Source organism: Ruditapes philippinarum, unplaced genomic scaffold (assembly GCF_026571515.1).
Source record: "Ruditapes philippinarum isolate M1 unplaced genomic scaffold, ASM2657151v2 ctg732_1_1_1_1, whole genome shotgun sequence".
Taxonomy (NCBI): Eukaryota; Metazoa; Mollusca; class Bivalvia; order Venerida; family Veneridae; genus Ruditapes; species Ruditapes philippinarum.
This window is the reverse complement of record NW_026864254.1, coordinates 237,225-256,823: the sequence shown is the minus strand read 5'-3', so window position 1 is coordinate 256,823 and position 19,599 is coordinate 237,225. Positions and strand designations below refer to the sequence as shown.

The 19,599-nt window shown below is 31.2% G+C and overlaps 1 protein-coding gene across 1 annotated transcript; it reads left to right on the top strand.

Annotated features, from left to right (window-relative positions):
* The first annotated feature begins 88 nt into the window (after positions 1–88).
* On the top strand, positions 89–18,241 carry LOC132724993 (uncharacterized). Its single transcript, XM_060709987.1, has 19 exons — positions 89–324; positions 3,082–3,276; positions 4,595–4,762; positions 5,035–5,055; positions 6,253–6,527; positions 6,849–6,935; positions 7,280–7,630; positions 7,872–7,957; positions 9,144–9,207; positions 9,666–9,875; positions 10,894–11,063; positions 12,640–12,946; positions 14,434–14,577; positions 15,286–15,598; positions 15,759–15,949; positions 16,338–16,607; positions 16,772–16,880; positions 17,453–17,570; positions 17,760–18,241. The coding sequence occupies exons 1-19, from the start codon at positions 267–269 to the stop codon at positions 17,821–17,823; spliced, it is 3,201 nt and encodes a 1,066-aa protein (XP_060565970.1). The 5' UTR covers positions 89–266; the 3' UTR covers positions 17,824–18,241.
* Positions 18,242–19,599: the final 1,358 nt, after the last annotated feature.

Sequence of the window (19,599 nt, the reverse complement as noted above, 5' to 3'; positions counted from 1 at the left end):
ATCCAATAAATGCAAAGACACTGGTACAGTAAAACTAAATTTAGAACTTTGACTATTCCAAAGTCTTTGTTTATGACTACAGTAAAACATTGGACGATTATCTGATATTGTGATATGACTTAACAAATTTTGTGATTTTTTTAGTATCTGATTCATGGATTTTTATTAATTTTGATTTGCTTATATGTTAGTCACGTGATAAAACATGGAACAATGGAAATGCATAAAATACTTTTTCAGGCAGCATTGGCAACGGCACAAGTCATATGACAGAAATGGTTGAAAAAGGGATATACGTGCTGATCCTTTTACTGACTACGATAGGTAATTATACTTAATGCTTTTAATTAGAACAAGTCGTAATTGGTGTATGTTTTCAAAATGTATTTTTTTTTTAAAATTCTTAATGGAATAAACCGAATTATGCCTATTTTCTATTTTTAACTTTGTTTGACAATGTATTAAGAATTGTATTGAACAAAAGAATGATGATACGTAACTGAATTATATTTCTGTATATAATATATCAAGTGACTTTGATTTATACAGGTTTTGACATACACTCAAATTAGTAACTAGTATTTTATAAAAAGTCTCGAAAAGTACAGATCGCTAATACTTGTTAGGAATTCGGATGGATGAAATGCGCTCAGAATTATAACTAAGATGAGTACAAATATAACGATGGATTAAGTAATATAAGCATAAAATAACAATTAAAAAGAGATAAGGTGTTAAACACATAAAACACATTAACGGACAATAACATTTTAATGACATGAAACTGCCTCTTGTTAAAGTTTACAAATATTTCCTATATTTTTCGATATTGGCAACATTGGTTTTTCAAAATCAATATTTGCAAAACATCAACAGTACATACAATGCAGTACAAACTAAGTTTGTTGTGTATTTATATGCATACAGCTTCCCACACATTCAAACTAAAAAACTAAACGAACGATACAGTCATAAAGTAAAAAAAAAAGATCTTTTTTTACCTAACATATTCAGTTCTTAATGAAGCGAGAAATAACATACTTATACTGGCAAGGAAAGAAAATAAAGAGTGACTGTAAATTAGAAAGAAAACACAGTATTAAAGATTTTAGAGTTTTTGATGTAAAAGTTAAAAAAGCATGTTGCTGGCGAGGCAGTTTTGTTATTCAATGGTTAATTAAACAGCTTTGAAGAAACCATGTATTTATTTGCACAATTTTCTTTAATTCCCTGCAAGTCTTCGATTATGAAAAATATTCATTTCTAAGAGTAGGCTCAATTTAAAATCTAATTTATTGTAGGAATACAATATACAAATATAGTTTGGCAGAAACCTATGGCATAAAGTTCCATACAATATGTAACTTAATAATCAAACTGATTTATAAAAGCAAATTAAATCAATCTAAAGCAGACATAAATAGATGGTTATATTTTCATGTTACAGCCCTTAATTATGAAAATCACCTAAGCAATAACCGTTCTTCCGTGTCCATGAGAAGAAATTAGGAAAACAATTAAAAAAAGTATTTTGAAATTATATAGCCAAAGAGCCCAAGGGATATTATTTTACAAGGATTTAATTCTGGAGGATTGAATATGATAAACTTGCCAATATTAACTAACTGAATTTAATCAAGCTAATTCAAAAGAATATTTGATGATAATAACAACAGATTGTGGAAAGAGATGATAATTCAAAAAAGAGAAATTTACAGAAATTTGGTTAAATCGTTTCAAATTTTGAATTTAAACACAAATTACATACAGAAAAAAGCCCTTCGTAAAAGATTAACCACTGTCTTGGAGTACAATTAATTTACATAAAATTTTTCACGGAACAAAATTGACCAAAATTCAAAATTACAAAATATAATATAATATAATTGGTTCTTTTTTCAAAATTGGAAATGTAGAAGTATTTATCAAATTAAAGATATTTTAACACTGAAAAGAATAAAAAAAAACAACTTGTGACTACCTAAAGTGAACGTGTAGAGTATTTGTTTTCGAACTGTCAAACGAAATAAATATTCTGAAGTAAAATATTCAAATGGCTAAATTAAATGGAATACATGTAAGATATAATATAATTACACCATCTTTCACCCTTATGATAAGAAAATTTTACATTTTCCTTTTTTTTTTCAAAATACTATCGTATAAGTACCTAATCTCACACCCAACCTATTCTCAAACCTTTCATTCATGAGCTGTTATATATTTACTAGAAGTGACTATGATGTCCTCAACTTGTGGGCATTAAAGCTTAGTTTCTGACAGACATGTCTGCTGCTGTTTAATTAAAACAGTGCATTGTAAGAAATATTTACATTAAATATCTTATTACTTAGCATAATTTCATACAAATTGCTATTACTTTTGTAAGTCCTGTAAATACACCATAAACTTTTTGTAAAATGATTATTAGAGATAAAAACATCTTCAAGCAGGTAGCTGCATCCTGTAGGGTACTTCATTGTCATGTGATATTCATATAATAATCACTTCAATGGCTTAACTAAACAGTAGAATTTCAGAGATTCTTGAAGGGGTTTGAGATTAGGTTCTTTCTTTTATGAGGCCATGTCAAATTTATAAAAGAGAGTTGTGCTTTTCAAGGATGGAAAAAGAGCTTTTTTTAACTGTTGAATTTCAGTCAAATTTTACAGAAATGTTACATAAAGATTCAAGTGTACATATGTAAAGAATTTTGATAAAGATTTATTCTTATTTATACTAAAATACCTCTTGAATGCTTAGAGGTTTGAGAACTGGTTTGCCCACGATACATAATTATATAATCCACAACTTTACGTTTTCACTGAAAACTGAAAATATTTCTAAACAAAATTTATGTTATCTACATTAATTCAATAGTTTTAATTGCGTACGTACCATTTTCTTAAAATAAAGAAGCAATAAATGTAGTTTAAAAAAAGAAGAAAAGGATTGATACATTGATCGTTTGACGCAGACATTGAATACATTTTCTACTTATAGCACTTCAGCATAAAAATGACATTCGTCATTAAGTGAAACAAGCTAAAAATTACATTATTCTTTTTGTCGTTATGACAGGATATTCGCATGGTCAGTGTGATAATGCAGTGACCCTTAGTTATATATCCGAGAGGCTTGTTGGAAATGCAATATCAGATGAAGCTACCCCTATTTGCGATTATTTTTTGGATGAAGGATGGTATTCAATGGGAAAGTATGTTTTAGCAGATAATTCTGATCCATGTCAAACGACTTATAATTGGTATATGACGGGTAAGTCTTTTTACTAATACAAACCTGCACTGAAACAAAAACAACCCAAACAAATAAATTGACAAAGTATTTCATTTTCATACAAATATCTGCAGTGAACGTAACTATAACCTTTGCAAAAATAATAAATGTACCGAATCGGAGTTAAACTTGCCGGCAATCAACATGAATATGCAAGTTTGATATCGATATCTCATCCATACACAGGTGATATTATAGTTCCAATATACTAGTACCCTGCTTCTACTCATTTCGTTATAGTTGAGCTAAAATATACGCATGTGTATTATGATGAATTACTTACCTATTTAACTAGACTACCCTCGGCTGTCAAGTACTTTAGTAACCAACAATCCATTGGTCAAAATACTAGCTGAACAATATCCGACAAAATACGAACAAAGTTAGCGAAACAAAATATAAAAGTAACAGTATCTGATGAAATGTATTGCATTAATTAAGAGGCATCAAAAATATTCAAGCCGAAGTGTTTTATAACATTGCTGGTATTAGTGCATAGCATAGTTTCACGTTTATTCCCTGCGGTCTGGAGACCGCAGGGTATTGTTACGCGTTTAACTTTTGAGGCATGGAGGAGCACGTGACCTTTTTTCGGTACATGGAGGAGCATGTGATCTGTAAACCGTATATGATTGGTTAATTGACCTTTTCGAAAACTTAGCTAAATACCTTGCGCCGGTACGTTACGGATTTACCTCTAGGGTCATAGTCCGTAATGACCCTAATTAAGAACAAAAAACGATTATGTTGTATTTCTTTTCTAATTTTCTATAATTATTTTACAGTTTAAGGTGGAAAAACTTGAATGATGTGTTTGAAAATTTCAATGTTTCTTTAATATCTATCTCAATGTTTATAAACAATAAATTGTTTATGCTGAAAACCTACACAATTAAAATATTCGTAGTGGCATCTGGCATAATAAATAGAGATTTTTTCTGCGTAAACTTGTGTGTTTAAATTATTTTTTTTTTGCTCGGAATTAGTCATAAAATGGTAGGCATATTTAATCATTTTCTTAAAAAGAAATAATTGTTTATGTTCGGCCTTCTCCGGTCTTCAACGGGTACCAGTTTCCAAAGAACTTCTTCTATATTGATCGATTATTATTAGCTATATTCCTGATACAAACGTTTATTTATCCCCCTAAACAATGTTGAAAATAGTTAAATGAAATATCTTTATATCATTAAAAATGTTCCCCGCAGGAAACCATTTTACTTGTTGTTATTTTATATACATATATCTTCTCAAGACCGTACTTAATTGTTTATAATATTTATATATGATATTTCAGGTGTTCTTCCTCAGACACCAAATGTCGAAACCACAATTACAGCTTGTAAAAATACACTTCACAACGCTTGCGCTGAAACCATGGAACTATTGACTAAATTGTGCGATAACGGGAACTATGTGTTTTACCTAATTCCACCGAACGGTTGCTCGGAGGCATATTGTTTAAGTGAGTCATAGACACACACAGCTGTTTATAACTTAAAATTAATTATATAATTTGTAATAGGAATCTGAATGATGTCAACCCCATTTAAAACTTAAAGCTGTATTATCTTATTCAATTTTTTTCGGTGAAAGATATAATATAATCTTTAATGGAGTACCGAAAACTTCTATAATTTAATATAAACTTTTGAAACGCTTTTTGATTCCAATTTGACAAATTTGAGATGATAATAAACTATATATATAATATATTTCTGTTTTTGTTTTGTACAGAGGATCCTGACAACAACGGCGGTAACTATTATTGTTATTTAGATAAATGAAAACGTGTCATCACAGTAGAATCATAGATTTGCTATTGCGATATTATCTTTTTTGATCTTGTTTAAAATATCTCAGCAACATAATGCTCATTTGTTTCCACAGTCAATTCGAGCTGAATGATATTGTATTTCACAAGCTGGTCTGTAACTATTGGTGACCATTGTATAATTTTAAAGGCACATGCTTAGGATAAAATATGAAAACAAAATTGTTGAAAGACTGTCTTTCTCGTTTGTCTGTGTTTTTTTTACATTTGAATTCCGAACGATATTGAAAGAAATTTTCAGTCAGTCACGCAGGTAATTGGTTATTTTTGCATAGTAAAATCTGGGACATACGATATCGTATGTCCCAGGTAAAATATAAATTCAAGAACAATTGTGGTAAAATGTAAAGTTATATTGACTTTTAACTTTACATTCCTCATTTACACTAAGATGTACATAATCTTATTTAAATATCGATTATGAAAAACATTGTTTCAGCTTATACTAATTATATTATTATAATGCTTTCGATTCCATTAACTGCAACACCTCAAACAATTGGTCACTTTTCCGTTTTTGTTTGGGTGTTTTACATGAGATATTTAAATGAATTCAAATTAATATATTTCTTCTTTTGTTATAAAACAAAGCATGATGGATGTTTTTTTCCATTATACATTAGTGTATACGTTTTGGCATTTCAAATGATGTATATTCTTAATGCCTGATTTCCGACAACGTGCAAATTTGAATAATGCTCTTTTCAAAAGTAAACTACAGATAACTACCTTACCAACCGATACATAACTACTAATGCTACTCTAACCGTGCTTCATCTTTTGATAAATGATTAATATATCCTTCTTGAAATACTCAATATATCTGATATTTAGACTTAGAAAAGAAACAAAACAAAACGGGCAAACAATTTACTAAAGCTTTGTATTTTTAATTTGTGTTAATGGATAACATGTATTGAGTATGATAAAAAGATTGATAAACCAACACAGTTTATCTATACATGTTTCGCTTTATTAAACTGCTTTAGTTGATATAGAATCAATCACATAAATGAAATAAGTTTGCGGTGTCAGTAGTTGATGTAACTAATTTATGCAGGTTAATTTTAGTTTGGACATGGTTTTACAGAGTTTAGTTACATATTCGCATTTCTAAATAGGTACTCCTGCGCCAGACATGAGTTCTGTGCCAATTCCAGTTGTAGAAGTGGACATCTTTGATGCAAAAGAATTGGTGTTTTATTGCATCTTTAATGGACCGTCTGAGCCATATTATTATGATATCGATTGGAGTTTATCAACTGGATTATCCTTGGCAAATAAAATCAAGTCATATAAAGAGATAAAATATGTATCCACTCACGCATTTCGATCAGCAACTATGCTCAGAGAATCACATCTCAAGTCATATGGAATTGAAAAACTTGGGTTTTCTGTAAGAACTTTAATGAATGTTCAGTTTTCTATAGCAAAATTAAGTTATCTTTTCAACAGGTAAGTATCTATATCAAAAGTAAGTACATGTTCAACAATCAATATATTTCTTGATCAAAAGTCCAATAACATATGTTTGCATTTCTGACTTTCTTATATCTAGAAAATATATTTTCTTGTGCAGAAGGTGTAACTATTCATTTCAATTTTCAATTTCTTTGCCTTTTCCTAAAAATTAAAAGCTATACCAACTGTTAAATTTATATAATACTATAAGGGGTCTGCAAAAAGGTCTTGAAGATTATTATACAATGCTTTTCAGCTTGCGTGCTCTTTCAAAGCAAAAGTTGATTTAGGTGGTATGTACAGTGAAAGCAAAGTCAGTAACAAGAAATTCTGTGGAGTTGAGGTCAGTATTGCACGCTGCATTATTTGTGATTGTTGTCTCTTATGTCACATTTATCCTTAAACAGATTTACAGATTTAAAGATAATTTTGATATAAGCTTTTTGAGAATCATTTATCGAACTTAGATATTCTCTTATAAAATCTTTTATACAATTAATTGACTTTTCAGTATGCTAAACATGTGGTGTTTTGTTTTGATTTATAAGTTAATTAAAATTTCCCAAATAATAATAATGAAAAATTATGAGCAAAGATAAAATGAAAAAGTAAATTATGTTTAAGAAATTGATTAGAATACTTGTTTACAATTGACTTATTTCATTATATTGATTTATGTACTTTCAGGTGAGCAATAACAGCTGGGTTAGTATTGATAAGAATTCGGCTGAAAAGGTGCAAATGCGCCTTACAGTACCTTTTACCTTTACTAAAGATGGTTTTATACGATTCGTTTTATTTATTCCCTCCGTTAATGAATGTAAACTATCACAAGTGGTTTTAAGGCAAAACGTAAGAAATTCTTGCGGAGTGGTATTCACAAACGACGATGTTAAGAATGGCATTTGGAAACCATTAACTATTTCGGGCGAAATTGGAGCACAGCCTGGAGAATTCAACAGAATATTTGCCTTGCAACTGTACTCAGTTCCATTCGGCCACGCCATATTCGATAACTATCTACCTGATCCTATTCATGTAAGTAGTTGAGTGTAAATTCTTTGTGTTTTTTTTTACTTTTAATTCGGAGGAGAACATTTATTACATGTATATCCTAAGATATTTTTTAAAACACTTATGATATTTATTACTGTATTAACTAAAGATATTATACCAAAAGTAACTTGCCAAGTAGTATATTGAGCAAGCGGTATATCAGTTAATGTTAAAGAATCTCTTACATATATTAAAAAGGGTCAATGCATTGCTTTAATTCCAGATACAATTGACATCAGACACACTGTCAGTAGACGGGAAGAAATGCTACGCCCATAGCGATCCACATATGTTCACTTTTGATGGAAGGTTAGCATTATTCACATGCCACTTTTATATAACTTTACACAAGTCATATAGTGTACAAGCACTAAATAGTGATCGCTTTCCTTTTTGATGACTAATATGGGCCTTTCAAATATGAGAACATAATTATGACGAGTGTAAATCATTGATATTTCTAAGATTAATTACAGTTTGTTCCATTGATCATAAGCATTTCTAGATATGATTTGACGTTAAAAATAACGCTAGAAATGTGGCAAATGCGACGCCAAAACTGTGCAAGGCTATGGCCGAAACGTTAATGAGTAACACGATGTGAAAACGGACCACAATATTTATCGCAAATTAAAAACAGTAAATTGAAGTAAATAAGCTGCTTTAATCAGCATAACAAATATTTTGGAATATTTTCAAATTTTTCAAAGATCATTCATGCACAGTTTTAAAGGTAATTTTGAATTTCTTCGATATTAAAAAGTACCATAACACATTATGAACATAAGTGTTTTTTATATTTGATATTCCTGAAATACTTGCAAATCTACTCGTATCATAGAATATAATATGAAGTAACTAGCGTTGCTTCGGTGCATCATTCACAAATTTAGCGTTACCTGTAAAAATGGCTCAGTAACATATAATTTTGTTAATTTCAATGTAATTTGACATGAATAGTTTAGCAAATGTCTCACGTATACCATATATAAAATCAATTATGTAATATATACGTAGCGAAAACATAAATGTCACCTTCAACACGCTGGCCAGGTCGTCATTCACACGAAAGATCTTGAAAAACAATCACTTTACTTGAAAATTTTGCAACCATATGCATCCCTTTATCGATTTCCATTTGATGGTCTATAGACTTTCGAGTATATTAGGTAAACATACAACCCTTGAAGCTCGATTTGGCCATATAATTGCACATTTCTGCTTTATTTCTATTTCATTGCACAATTCACGTGTTATTTTCACATTATTTCTGCGTTACTGAATACACGATGATTGTTCAGTTGACACACGAGATTTTCTTTGACAAAATGTTTCGAGACAGGCAACTGAGCCAGGTAACTTATAAATATTTTCTATTTTCTCAAATCTTCTTCCTAAATTGTATAATAAGTACACGCTGATCGTACACGTCAGCAACATGCCTTGTTACGAATCAAATTATTATGATATAAAAAGTTATTATTATGGATTTTAGAAAATACGAAAATCAGAATCCCGGAACATTCATTTTACACAGAAATGAAGTTCAAAATGTTGAGGTAAGATTTCTCATACATTCAAATGTGATATTTGTTTAGTATTATGCTCGTGTGAACCCCATTTAACGAGACAAATGGCCACTAACAAAGTTTACATAGTAACAAAACCTACTCTATTTAAAAAAATGATTCTCACAATTTGTTGAATATATTCCTCACAAAATGATATTTATTAGACAATTAACCTGAAATTGTGCATTATCAATTGATTAAACATACTTAAATATAATTATAGATACATTGTACTTAGTATATCCTTATTTATTTAGAACCAATTACTGCTAAATACCAACTTAATTGTACATTAAAAAAGTGGTGCAACATACCTTCTTGCAGACCTGTCAATAGGTTTGTTGTACATAACATTTTACATTTTCCAAAGCAAAGTAATTCTTATGTAAATGTAAAATGCATATGCAGATTCACTATGATTATGATAGCATATTTTTCCTTTGCAGACACAAATAAAAACGGACAAGTGTCCGAACCATTTTACCCATCATATAAGACCATGGTGTGTCTGTGGGGTTGCAGTGCGTGCTGGAAGAGACATATTTAAAATTGATAACTGTGGAACAGGGGGTAAAGTTGATCCTCGATTTGAGAGATGTGACGATCGTGTCTTACAACGAAAGGTTAAAAGAAAAAAAGGAGGAAAGGAATATAGGGTATTTCAGTTTGTTCCAATATATTGTATTTTACTTTTTTTTATTAATAATCGTAATATATGCAATTCTATTTAAAGATGATCTAATCTACGATATTTGCAACACTTTTTGACAGTAGGATTGCATACTTCTTAAGTCATTGCTAGGATTATTTACAGGACTTAAGAGAGGCTTATGGTATAAACACCTTTAAGACATTACCTCCGCTTTAAAGAGTATTCTAATAGGCTAGGCGTACTTCTAACAACATTGAAACTGAGGGTCGTGGGTTCAAATCCGAGAAGGGTCAAGTTTTATAATTCTATTTTTTTTTGTAAGCATTAATAATGTATCTTTCAGATCCTTTTTGAGAGAAAAAAGTATTTAAGTGCAATTATGTAATTATAATAGGTATTAAGTGACTAAAATGCTTAAATAAATTACAAATATGGTACCCGATATTTTCAAAGTCTAATGAAATCAAAACTACAATACGAAGTATATAATAACTAACAACCAAGATACATTTGAGAAAATATAGGTAGACTTTGAAAACTGCCTCACATTTTGGTAAATGTAAGGGATTGTTTGAATTAGACTCTCTAAGCAGAACATTGATCAAAGAAAGTGTAAAAAATGAATGGGACCGTAACATCTTTATATATACTTAAAACATTGTGAGTAGAAACATACATTTTGTTTATGTGCTTTGTTGGCTGAATGTGTTTGTTTGCTTCTTCAAAATAATCAATGGAAAAACATTTTTCATTAGAATGGTTTAGTTTATTTTATTTAGAGTTTCCTTAAAAAAAGAACACCCAAACTTTAGCTAAAAAACGTGTCCATAATGAATAAAAAAGCACGGTAAATTATGTTAAAATGTTGCATACAGGTGTCTTTTAAAGCATATTTCTGACCCATTTGTCATTTTCATTTCCCTACAGTGTTATTAGGATGGTCATCCCTTAATAAAGAATGTATTCGTCAGTTCTAATTTACGTCGTTATTTATAACAATTGAATTGCATATGTCGTTTAAGGTTTACCTCCCAAGTGGGACAGAAGTTTTGATCCAAATGAACTGGCAGACTTTTCTTGAAATAGATATATTTCCATCTATTCTTGATGCAAAAGTATCAACCGGCTTATGCGGAAACTTTGACAATATCAAGGAAAATGATCCAGATAAAAACACAGCATTAACTTGGAGGTAAATATTTTACATTGTATTATTTCAACAATGACGTGATTTTGTTTGCAACTTGACAGTTTAAGCGTCATACCCTCTGATCCCATTTCAAAATTTAAAATGAATCCGAGCCTGCAACATTGTCAAAATTCCGTGCTTTGCTTTCTTTAGGATTTCCGTTTTTCCTTATTATAGTGTCACATCAGTGTTATTTGTGCAGATGACAGCTGTAACATTTAATCAAAGATGCTATATTTTCGATCCGTAAAGATCGTTCACCACGACATTATTGTTGTGAGTGCATGCTTTAGATACTTTTAGTATCTTTCAATTTGATGTTTTCACAAATATGTGGTTCCAGTATACCTCACATGAATACTGTTAAGCTCCCCCCTTAGGATATGTTGCCTGTTTTTCAAATTTGTCTTTTGATAGCTTATCTGTGATACGCAACGTTAATTGATAGGTCATTTTAAATAAAATCAAATTAAACGTAAACACACGATAATTATCGCCTCCAAAGGGCGAAACTTAGTACTTATTTCGCATGTCTTAAATATTCAGGTCTCTGAAGCGATAATCATCGCCTTTTTTCTATAGACCAGGGAAACTTATACTAGTGAAATTTAACAGTTTTCGCCTCGATAATTATAGTCTTAGTTTTCGTTTGTAGTGTATTCCTCACGATATATTTATCTTGTGGAAGGGCACTTATTACCGCTAATTATAAGAGACTAAAGAAATGTCATACATGCGAAATTTAGTATCAATTATTTTAGATATCGTGTGTTTAAATTCCACATGAAGATAACACAACATACGAAAAATAAGACTCTAATTTTCGAGGCGAAGTTTTCAAATTTCGCTAGTGTAAGTTTCCCTGTACTCTAGAAAACGCTCCAGAGACTAGCGAAATTTAGGGCATGCGAAATTCAATACCTTATATCATCCCTTAGAGGTGATGATTATCGGATGTTACAAGCGAAATTTTGTGGATAATAGGACATCGTATGTATTATTGTAAATCAACCGTCTACATGCAACATTATTTGGTAAAGACAGATAATTGGAGCAATTCGGCGCGTAAATTGTTTTATGGCGAGGCATGACTTCATTTTTTTACATAGTTTCAATTTGTTTTAAAGTGAAATTTGCCTCCGGATTGGTTAATGTTTAAAATATCGTTCTTCCGGTAGGATTTGGTTGTGTAACAAAAAGGGTCATTTGTGATTTAAACATCGGCGCCGTTGGACGATAATCGTATTAATTTACATTACATTATTACCAACGAAAATGTAAAGTTTAATCTACAACAAAACTTCCAAAACACACAGTTTATAATACAATGCATATCTCAAGGTACTAACTACTATATACATGATTTAATTTATTTATGAGTTGGACCGCTTTCATTTTTTTTGTCCTGATATTTTAGGTTGATAAATGGAACATATTTGCAAACTTTTATGTTGAAACCCTTGTAGCTGACGAGTGAATATAATCTTTTGAATTCAGTACAGAACGTGACGAGAGCCCCGGGCCTTATTTTTATCATTCAGTCTATTTCATTTCAATTTTCTCTCTAATTGACCCTAAGCGTGGGCGAGACTACGGACTTGTTCAACCTTCACAAACACCAGAGCATAAAACCTTGGAAATTGGAAAAATACATGTGTGTATGTAATGAGAAAAACAGTGTAGAAAATACATTTCCTACAGCCAAGTGCGATACATCTGAAATGAGAAAGTGTGTACATGATAGTTTAACAGACGTCAAACACGCAATGTGCTCCCTTTCTCCAGTAAAAAGATCTACAAATTATGTGTTTCACGCAATTGATACACATAAGTCTACTGAGACAAACTTTAGAAGTCTTTATCAACAGAGGGCGAAGGAACATACGGTGAGAAACATTTTTAAATTTCCAAACGTGTAATTACTTGTTATAACCGATGACCACAGCATAACTATATAAACGTTCTTTAACCTTTTCTTTAAGGTAGACCACTCCGAATACTTTACCTCTTCTGGCTAGAATCACTTGTCAACTGCATTGAGACTGTGAGGAGTGGGTTCAAACCCAAGAAGGGACAACTTTTTTCTTTCTTGTTTTCTTTTTAACATTATTTATGTATCTCTTAGATCCCTTTTAGCAGACAAAGTGTTTGATTTTAACTATATAATAATTGTAGGCAATTATTTGCTAAATAATACCGAATTTAATAGAAAATTTAACCAGATATTTTCAAAGTTTATTAAAATAAAAACTACACGGTAAATGTATTTTATATTTTGCAATATCAACCAATATACTTCTAGGAAAATTTAGGCAAACTTTGAAAACAGCCCCTCATTGTGGTAAATTCAAGGGATATTTTGAATAAGGCTTTTAAGATAGGGAAATGGTCAAACAAGTGTTTAAAGTGGGTGGGGGTATGGTAACATTTTTATTCATGTAAAAACCATTTTGTTTACAAACAATCATTTCCTCGTGTAATTTCTTACCTGAATGTTATTATTTTTTCTTAACAATGAGCAATAGGAAAACATTTTTCATTATGATGATATTATAGATTATTTAGAGTTACCTCATTTCTGAAAATAAAACATAGCAAAGTTTTAGTTGAAAAAAGGTCCATAATTCATTAACTCTACGGTAAATTATATTTAAAGTTTGGAAACAAAGTGATCCCTCGGAAGCATTTATCACAACAAAATAACAAGAGAATTGCAGACTCGGTTTGATTGAGTCTGTACATGAGGGATAATGAATACGTGCAACATCCCTCACGACCCCTAGCACCGGCTTGAGCGGTACTCCATTCTCAACACTTAGTAATGTCGACATCAATGATCCCGAAGGACCAGAAAAATATCACAACACTGAAGTGAAGTACGGGGCAACTTTTTACAGCTGCCACATGTCACTTGACACCGGCTGTTGTGAAGTATAAAAATCTGGAAACAAAGTGATCCCTCGGAAGCATTAATCACAACAAAATTACAAGAGAATTGCAGACTCGGTTTGATTGAGTCTGTACATGAGGGATAATGAACACGTGCAACATCCCTCACGCCCCTTAGCACCGGCTTGAGCGGTACTCAATTCTCAACACTTAATAGTGCTGGCATCAATGATTCCGAAGGAGCAAAAAAGTCCTGTTATGTTAAAGTTTGCATACAGATGACCTTTAAAGCATACAACTGTCCTTTGTTGTCAATTTTACAGTTCCTTATAGTGTTCATTAGAAGTGGTCTACCTTAATTTGAATATTGAAATCGGGTACGATATTGAAATTATGATAACTGAATCAATACGACTGTTTAACTTAACGTAATTTTGTTAATGAATTGTAAGTTTAATATTCAAGCAAACATGTTTGTGTCTAGGTATTAAGAAGAAGCACATACACAGAAGAAACGGCCAGAGAAGATTGCATTAACGCAATGAATACAACATTGTTTCAAATTTGCTCCAATCTTCCTACACTAAATATGGAGTCATTTATAGATAATTGCGTCTCAGATGCTTTAGTAAGTAACTTTACAAAGAATAATCTACTATACTCATAGATATAACGTTTTGTTACTCGTTCGTAAAACCATTGTACCTGTATAACATTATTTCAAAATTGCAACGATGATAATTTTGTGAATCAAAGGTCCATGATACCGTAGAAATGCTTATAATTTTCTCTAAAAGCTTTATCTTTTTATGCCCTGTTATAATGACTGTCCAATTTCCTGAACCATCTCCTGCGTCTGTTGCTTTTTAATAAGTACAAGATTTATTCTTTTCTTAGAAATAATGTCTCTTTAATGATACGTTATTAATTATGTTTATATATGTATTTTCTGTGAGTCCATAAGTCTTTTTCTGAAATATCGTTCATCATTTAAAATTCTTCAATGCGAATCGAAGCATTGATTGAACCATTGAATTGATTTAACTATTATTGTGTATGGTAAAACGTTTCATTTGAAGTCTTTGTTTATTTGTCAATATCACATTTCAATTTCAATAAAGGATTCTTTTTTGTTGCTTGAATAATAATGTAATTGAACTAACAAATTGTGCAAGTAGAACCCATTTGTACTGTTTTTATTGAAATTTTGAGCTAATTAGTAATTTTATATATGTTTCTTTTAATAAATAAATATTCAGGAATCAAATTTAAACTTTCTATAGCATTTATCAGAAATTCCTAAAAACATGTTTTGACAAGTGGTTTTCTTTTTCAGATTACCAATTCTATGGACTGGACCAACATACACATTGAAGGGATAAAAACACAATGTTTATATAATATAGAACTTAATCAGCCAATATCTGATTCTGTTTTGTCAGAGCTGAACGAAATAACAAAAGACCCAAATGACTTTAACAGAAATAACACTGAATTAAATAGCACAACAACTACTACACGCTCTCCTACTACATCTCATGAGACACCAGTACAAAAGCCTCCATTTAAAATTACACCCGAAATGCTAGTTGTCGTGAACTCATTGAGCTGTTTGAACGATTGTAGTCAACACGGAAAGTGCAAAAATGGTAAAGCTTAAATTTAAAAAGAGTAACCAAAGAATGGTTTAGATGAATTTAAAGAAAGCATATAATAATCATCCAGCTATTGGTATATTTGGTATATATCAAAAATTGAACAGAAAAGACATAATCAATGACTACTAAATATGTTTTACTTACTTTGAAGGAACGTGCGATTGTGATCAAGGATATATGGACATTGACTGTTCTTTGCATGAAGACGATGCACCATATATGCTTGGCATACCCGACCTGGGACTTTGTGATGTAAGACAACGAAAATGTCAGCAAACCTCTGTTTTTGCACAGAATGTTGTTGAATCTGATACTTTGACATGCAAAATGCAAGCATTTCAGGTATAATATTGCTTACAATACATTATTCTGTATTGTGACGTGTTTATAAAGAACACATTTCATTACCCTTTTTAAACTTTGATATCATAAACATTAAAGATTGATTAAATCATTCGTAAAGAATGGATATGGTTAACTCTATTTTTACAAAAAAGAAGAAGAAATCTGGCGTTATTCGTTGGTTCAATTATTTAGGTATTTAATTGCTTTAATTTGAGTTATATTACAGTTTCGGTTTGTTATTAAACGATAGTCTGGTAGGTGCTATACCCGTAATAAATCATTTTATGCTTGATTTACATGTGCGTTTTTTTAAAGGGAGACACAATTGTCCCTTGATTGCTGCATTTTGAACTATGTTATTACTTTGTTGCATTTATTGTTACAGATTATAAATAATGGACAGACGAAAGAACAAGCTACAATGACAAACAATGCTTCATTGGAATCATTCACACAAGTTACATGTGAATTACCTTTCGTAAGGAACAAAAGATCAGCAAATGAAGAAATGAACGACAATGTCATAGCTCATGGCTACCGTGTTTCTATTAGTAATAATAGAAAAGCATATAGTGAAGAAGATGTCATCATTATTTTAGACTCTGAATGCATCAACTGCTCAAAAACTGCGGAGTCATTTCTTTGTACTAAAAAAGTAAGATTAATTTTTATTATCCAGTTTCTTATAAAAAAATGCCTCAATTTGATACACATGTTTTTCCGTTCCTTATATGTTTTATAATATAAAAGCACTTATTGTATTCGAATGAGACATATATCGCTATATCCATTGATTATTTATTCTAAATCCATTGACAGCCCAATTACTGTGTCAACAATGGGAACTGCTTCAATCCAGGAGATTATTCAGGTTGTTACATCTGCAATGGCGATAATCCTAATATGGCTGTTTGGACTCCTGGGCCTGGTATTTATAAAATTGAATGTTCTTCGAACATTGATAGTTAGGTTATTAAAAGTAAATTTCCGGATTTATATAAAAAACTTAACACATGGTCCGACAAATAAGACAAGGCTCAATATTGTTATTTTGTAATAAAGGGCAAAAACTCAAAATACCTTTAGCTGGATTAAGAGAAAATTTGTAATTCACGTTCTTCTATGCATATATACGTGTCTGCAAACTGACAGACTGAGATCGTCTGATATGACGTACAATCATTGAAGTGTATGTGTTTTTGTTCTGTATGAGGCATCTTTTCGACATATACAAGTGAAAATGTCCTCTTAAATCGATGGGTTATATGGTTTCCTTTTTTGCCTATTAAGATAATAAGCAGAATTAAACTCATAAACCATTGAACGTTAGCCCAGACTGACTGACGGACGGATAACCCGATGTCAATACCCCCTTCCGATTTAATCGCGGATGATAAAGATTCAACATGATTGTATCTTCGGTTTTAATCTACCGAAATTATGTAATTATATTATAGCTATGATATCTGTTTTATAAACATTTTAATGCTTTATTAAAAGAATGCCCTACACAAACACACCAACCAACAGAAAAGAATAATTACTGGATTATTGGAGCTACTTTAGGCCCAGCTGCACTGATTCTGGGAATCGTACTTGTTGTTTTGTTTTATAAATCGTAAGTATTATACTGATGTTTTCGTTGTTGAAAATCAAAATAAACAATTTTCCGAATTTAAGAAGATTTACTAATGAATGAATTATATTAAGTAAATTAAATAATTATGAATATACCATATTGACCTTTTTAAACAATGTGCTCATGATTTTACCAATGAAGTATCGTTTTCACTTAATAATTTTGCAGGAAATTACACCCGAAAGATGGGAAGAATATAGGCTCTGTCAACCCTATATACATTAATAGTTAGATACTTGTGAATATTCTTCGTCAACGAGCTTGCTTTATCCGGAAAAAAGGCTAACGAATACACGGAATTTTACTTGTTTCAAAGCGTAGACTTTATTTGCAATACAATATGTTCGTCGCTTTTCTTATAAATTGAAATATTATAAACTTAATTAACGTTATTTTGAATTACAACTATAATTACGAATTTCTTACATATTGTACATTTCACCATGATATACAGAAGACAACGATTTGACAATTTTAAAACATGACAATGCTTTTTATCATTGAACATGCTACTGTGTTAATGTGTGTTTCCCAAATAGCTATTAACTACACAATACTTATTACTTACTTATTTTCGAAAAGAAAACAATATATATTTATTTTCGGAAGAAGACCTTTTTGACTCAACGACTAAAATTTCTAAAATTTGTTGTTGTTTTTTCCATTTATATCAGAAATATTCACTTTCACATTAAAGTGATTCTTCAAGATATGGTTTATGTTATAATGAATGTATACATCATTTTGTTGCCAGATTTTTATACTTCACAACAGCAGGTGTCAAGTGCCGTGTGGCAGCTGTAAAAAGTTGCCCCGTACTTCACTTTAGTGTTGTTATATTTTCCTTCGGGATCACTGATGCCAGCACAATTAAGTGTTGAGGATTGAGTATCTCTCAACCCGGTGCTACGGGCGTAAGGGATATTGCACTTATTCATTATTCCTCATGTACAGACTCAATCAAACCAAATCTGCAATTTCCATGTAATCTTGTTGCGCTTAACGCTTCCGAGAGATCACTTTGTTTCCTGACTTTTACTTAGAACTACGGGTAAGACTATCGAGATGATCATCACAGTCAATGCAACTCTCGAACATGTACAAAACTTCACAAATTCCTCGCAAACGAACGAAGATACCTTGTAAATATACAACAAACTCACCTATGGTACCTATTACATGAAGATTATAACCTTGAAAACACCAAAAGGAACCAAACATTCATCGTTTTATGTAATTATCTCACTTCATATCCACAAAATGTAGGATATGTCTAAAGCATATTAAATTTTGTAATGATCATAATAATCATAATTACACCTGTCTAACATTTGTAATAAAATCATTAATATTCAACACATGCTATTAATATGGACTTCTATACGCCGTGGTCACGACTATCACCAATATAATTTAGTTCAAGAGACGGAACTATAGAGTACAAATGAGCCGTGTCACGACAAAACCAACATAATAGGTTTGCGACCGGAATGGATCCAGACCAGCCTGCGCATCCGCGCAGTCTGATCAGGATCCATGCTGTTCGCTTACAAACCCTATAACAAGTAGAGAAACTGATAGTGAACAGCATGGATCCTGATCAGACTGTGCGGATGCGCAGGCTGGTCTGGATCAATGCTGGTCGCAAACCCATTATGTTGGTTTTGTCGTGACGCGGCTCAAATAAGCTTCAGATTTTCGAAAAAAACACGTCTCAACTAATTCAGTACTTTATGATTGAGTGGACAAATCCGACCGTGATGCCTGCATGTTTTCAATTTCCATGCGCAAGTAATCCTCTGGCTGGTAATTTACTCATTTTTGTGTATCTCGTGATCAAATGAACTTCATTGCACTTTCTTTTCTTTTTTCTGACATTTTACAAAGTAACTAAATATTTAATACTAAGGTTAAACGCTGGAAAACAGTAATACAATAAAACAGACTCGATAAGACATAAACTGACAGAATCGTTATTAAAATTTACAGGTATTTGTAGATTAGATAA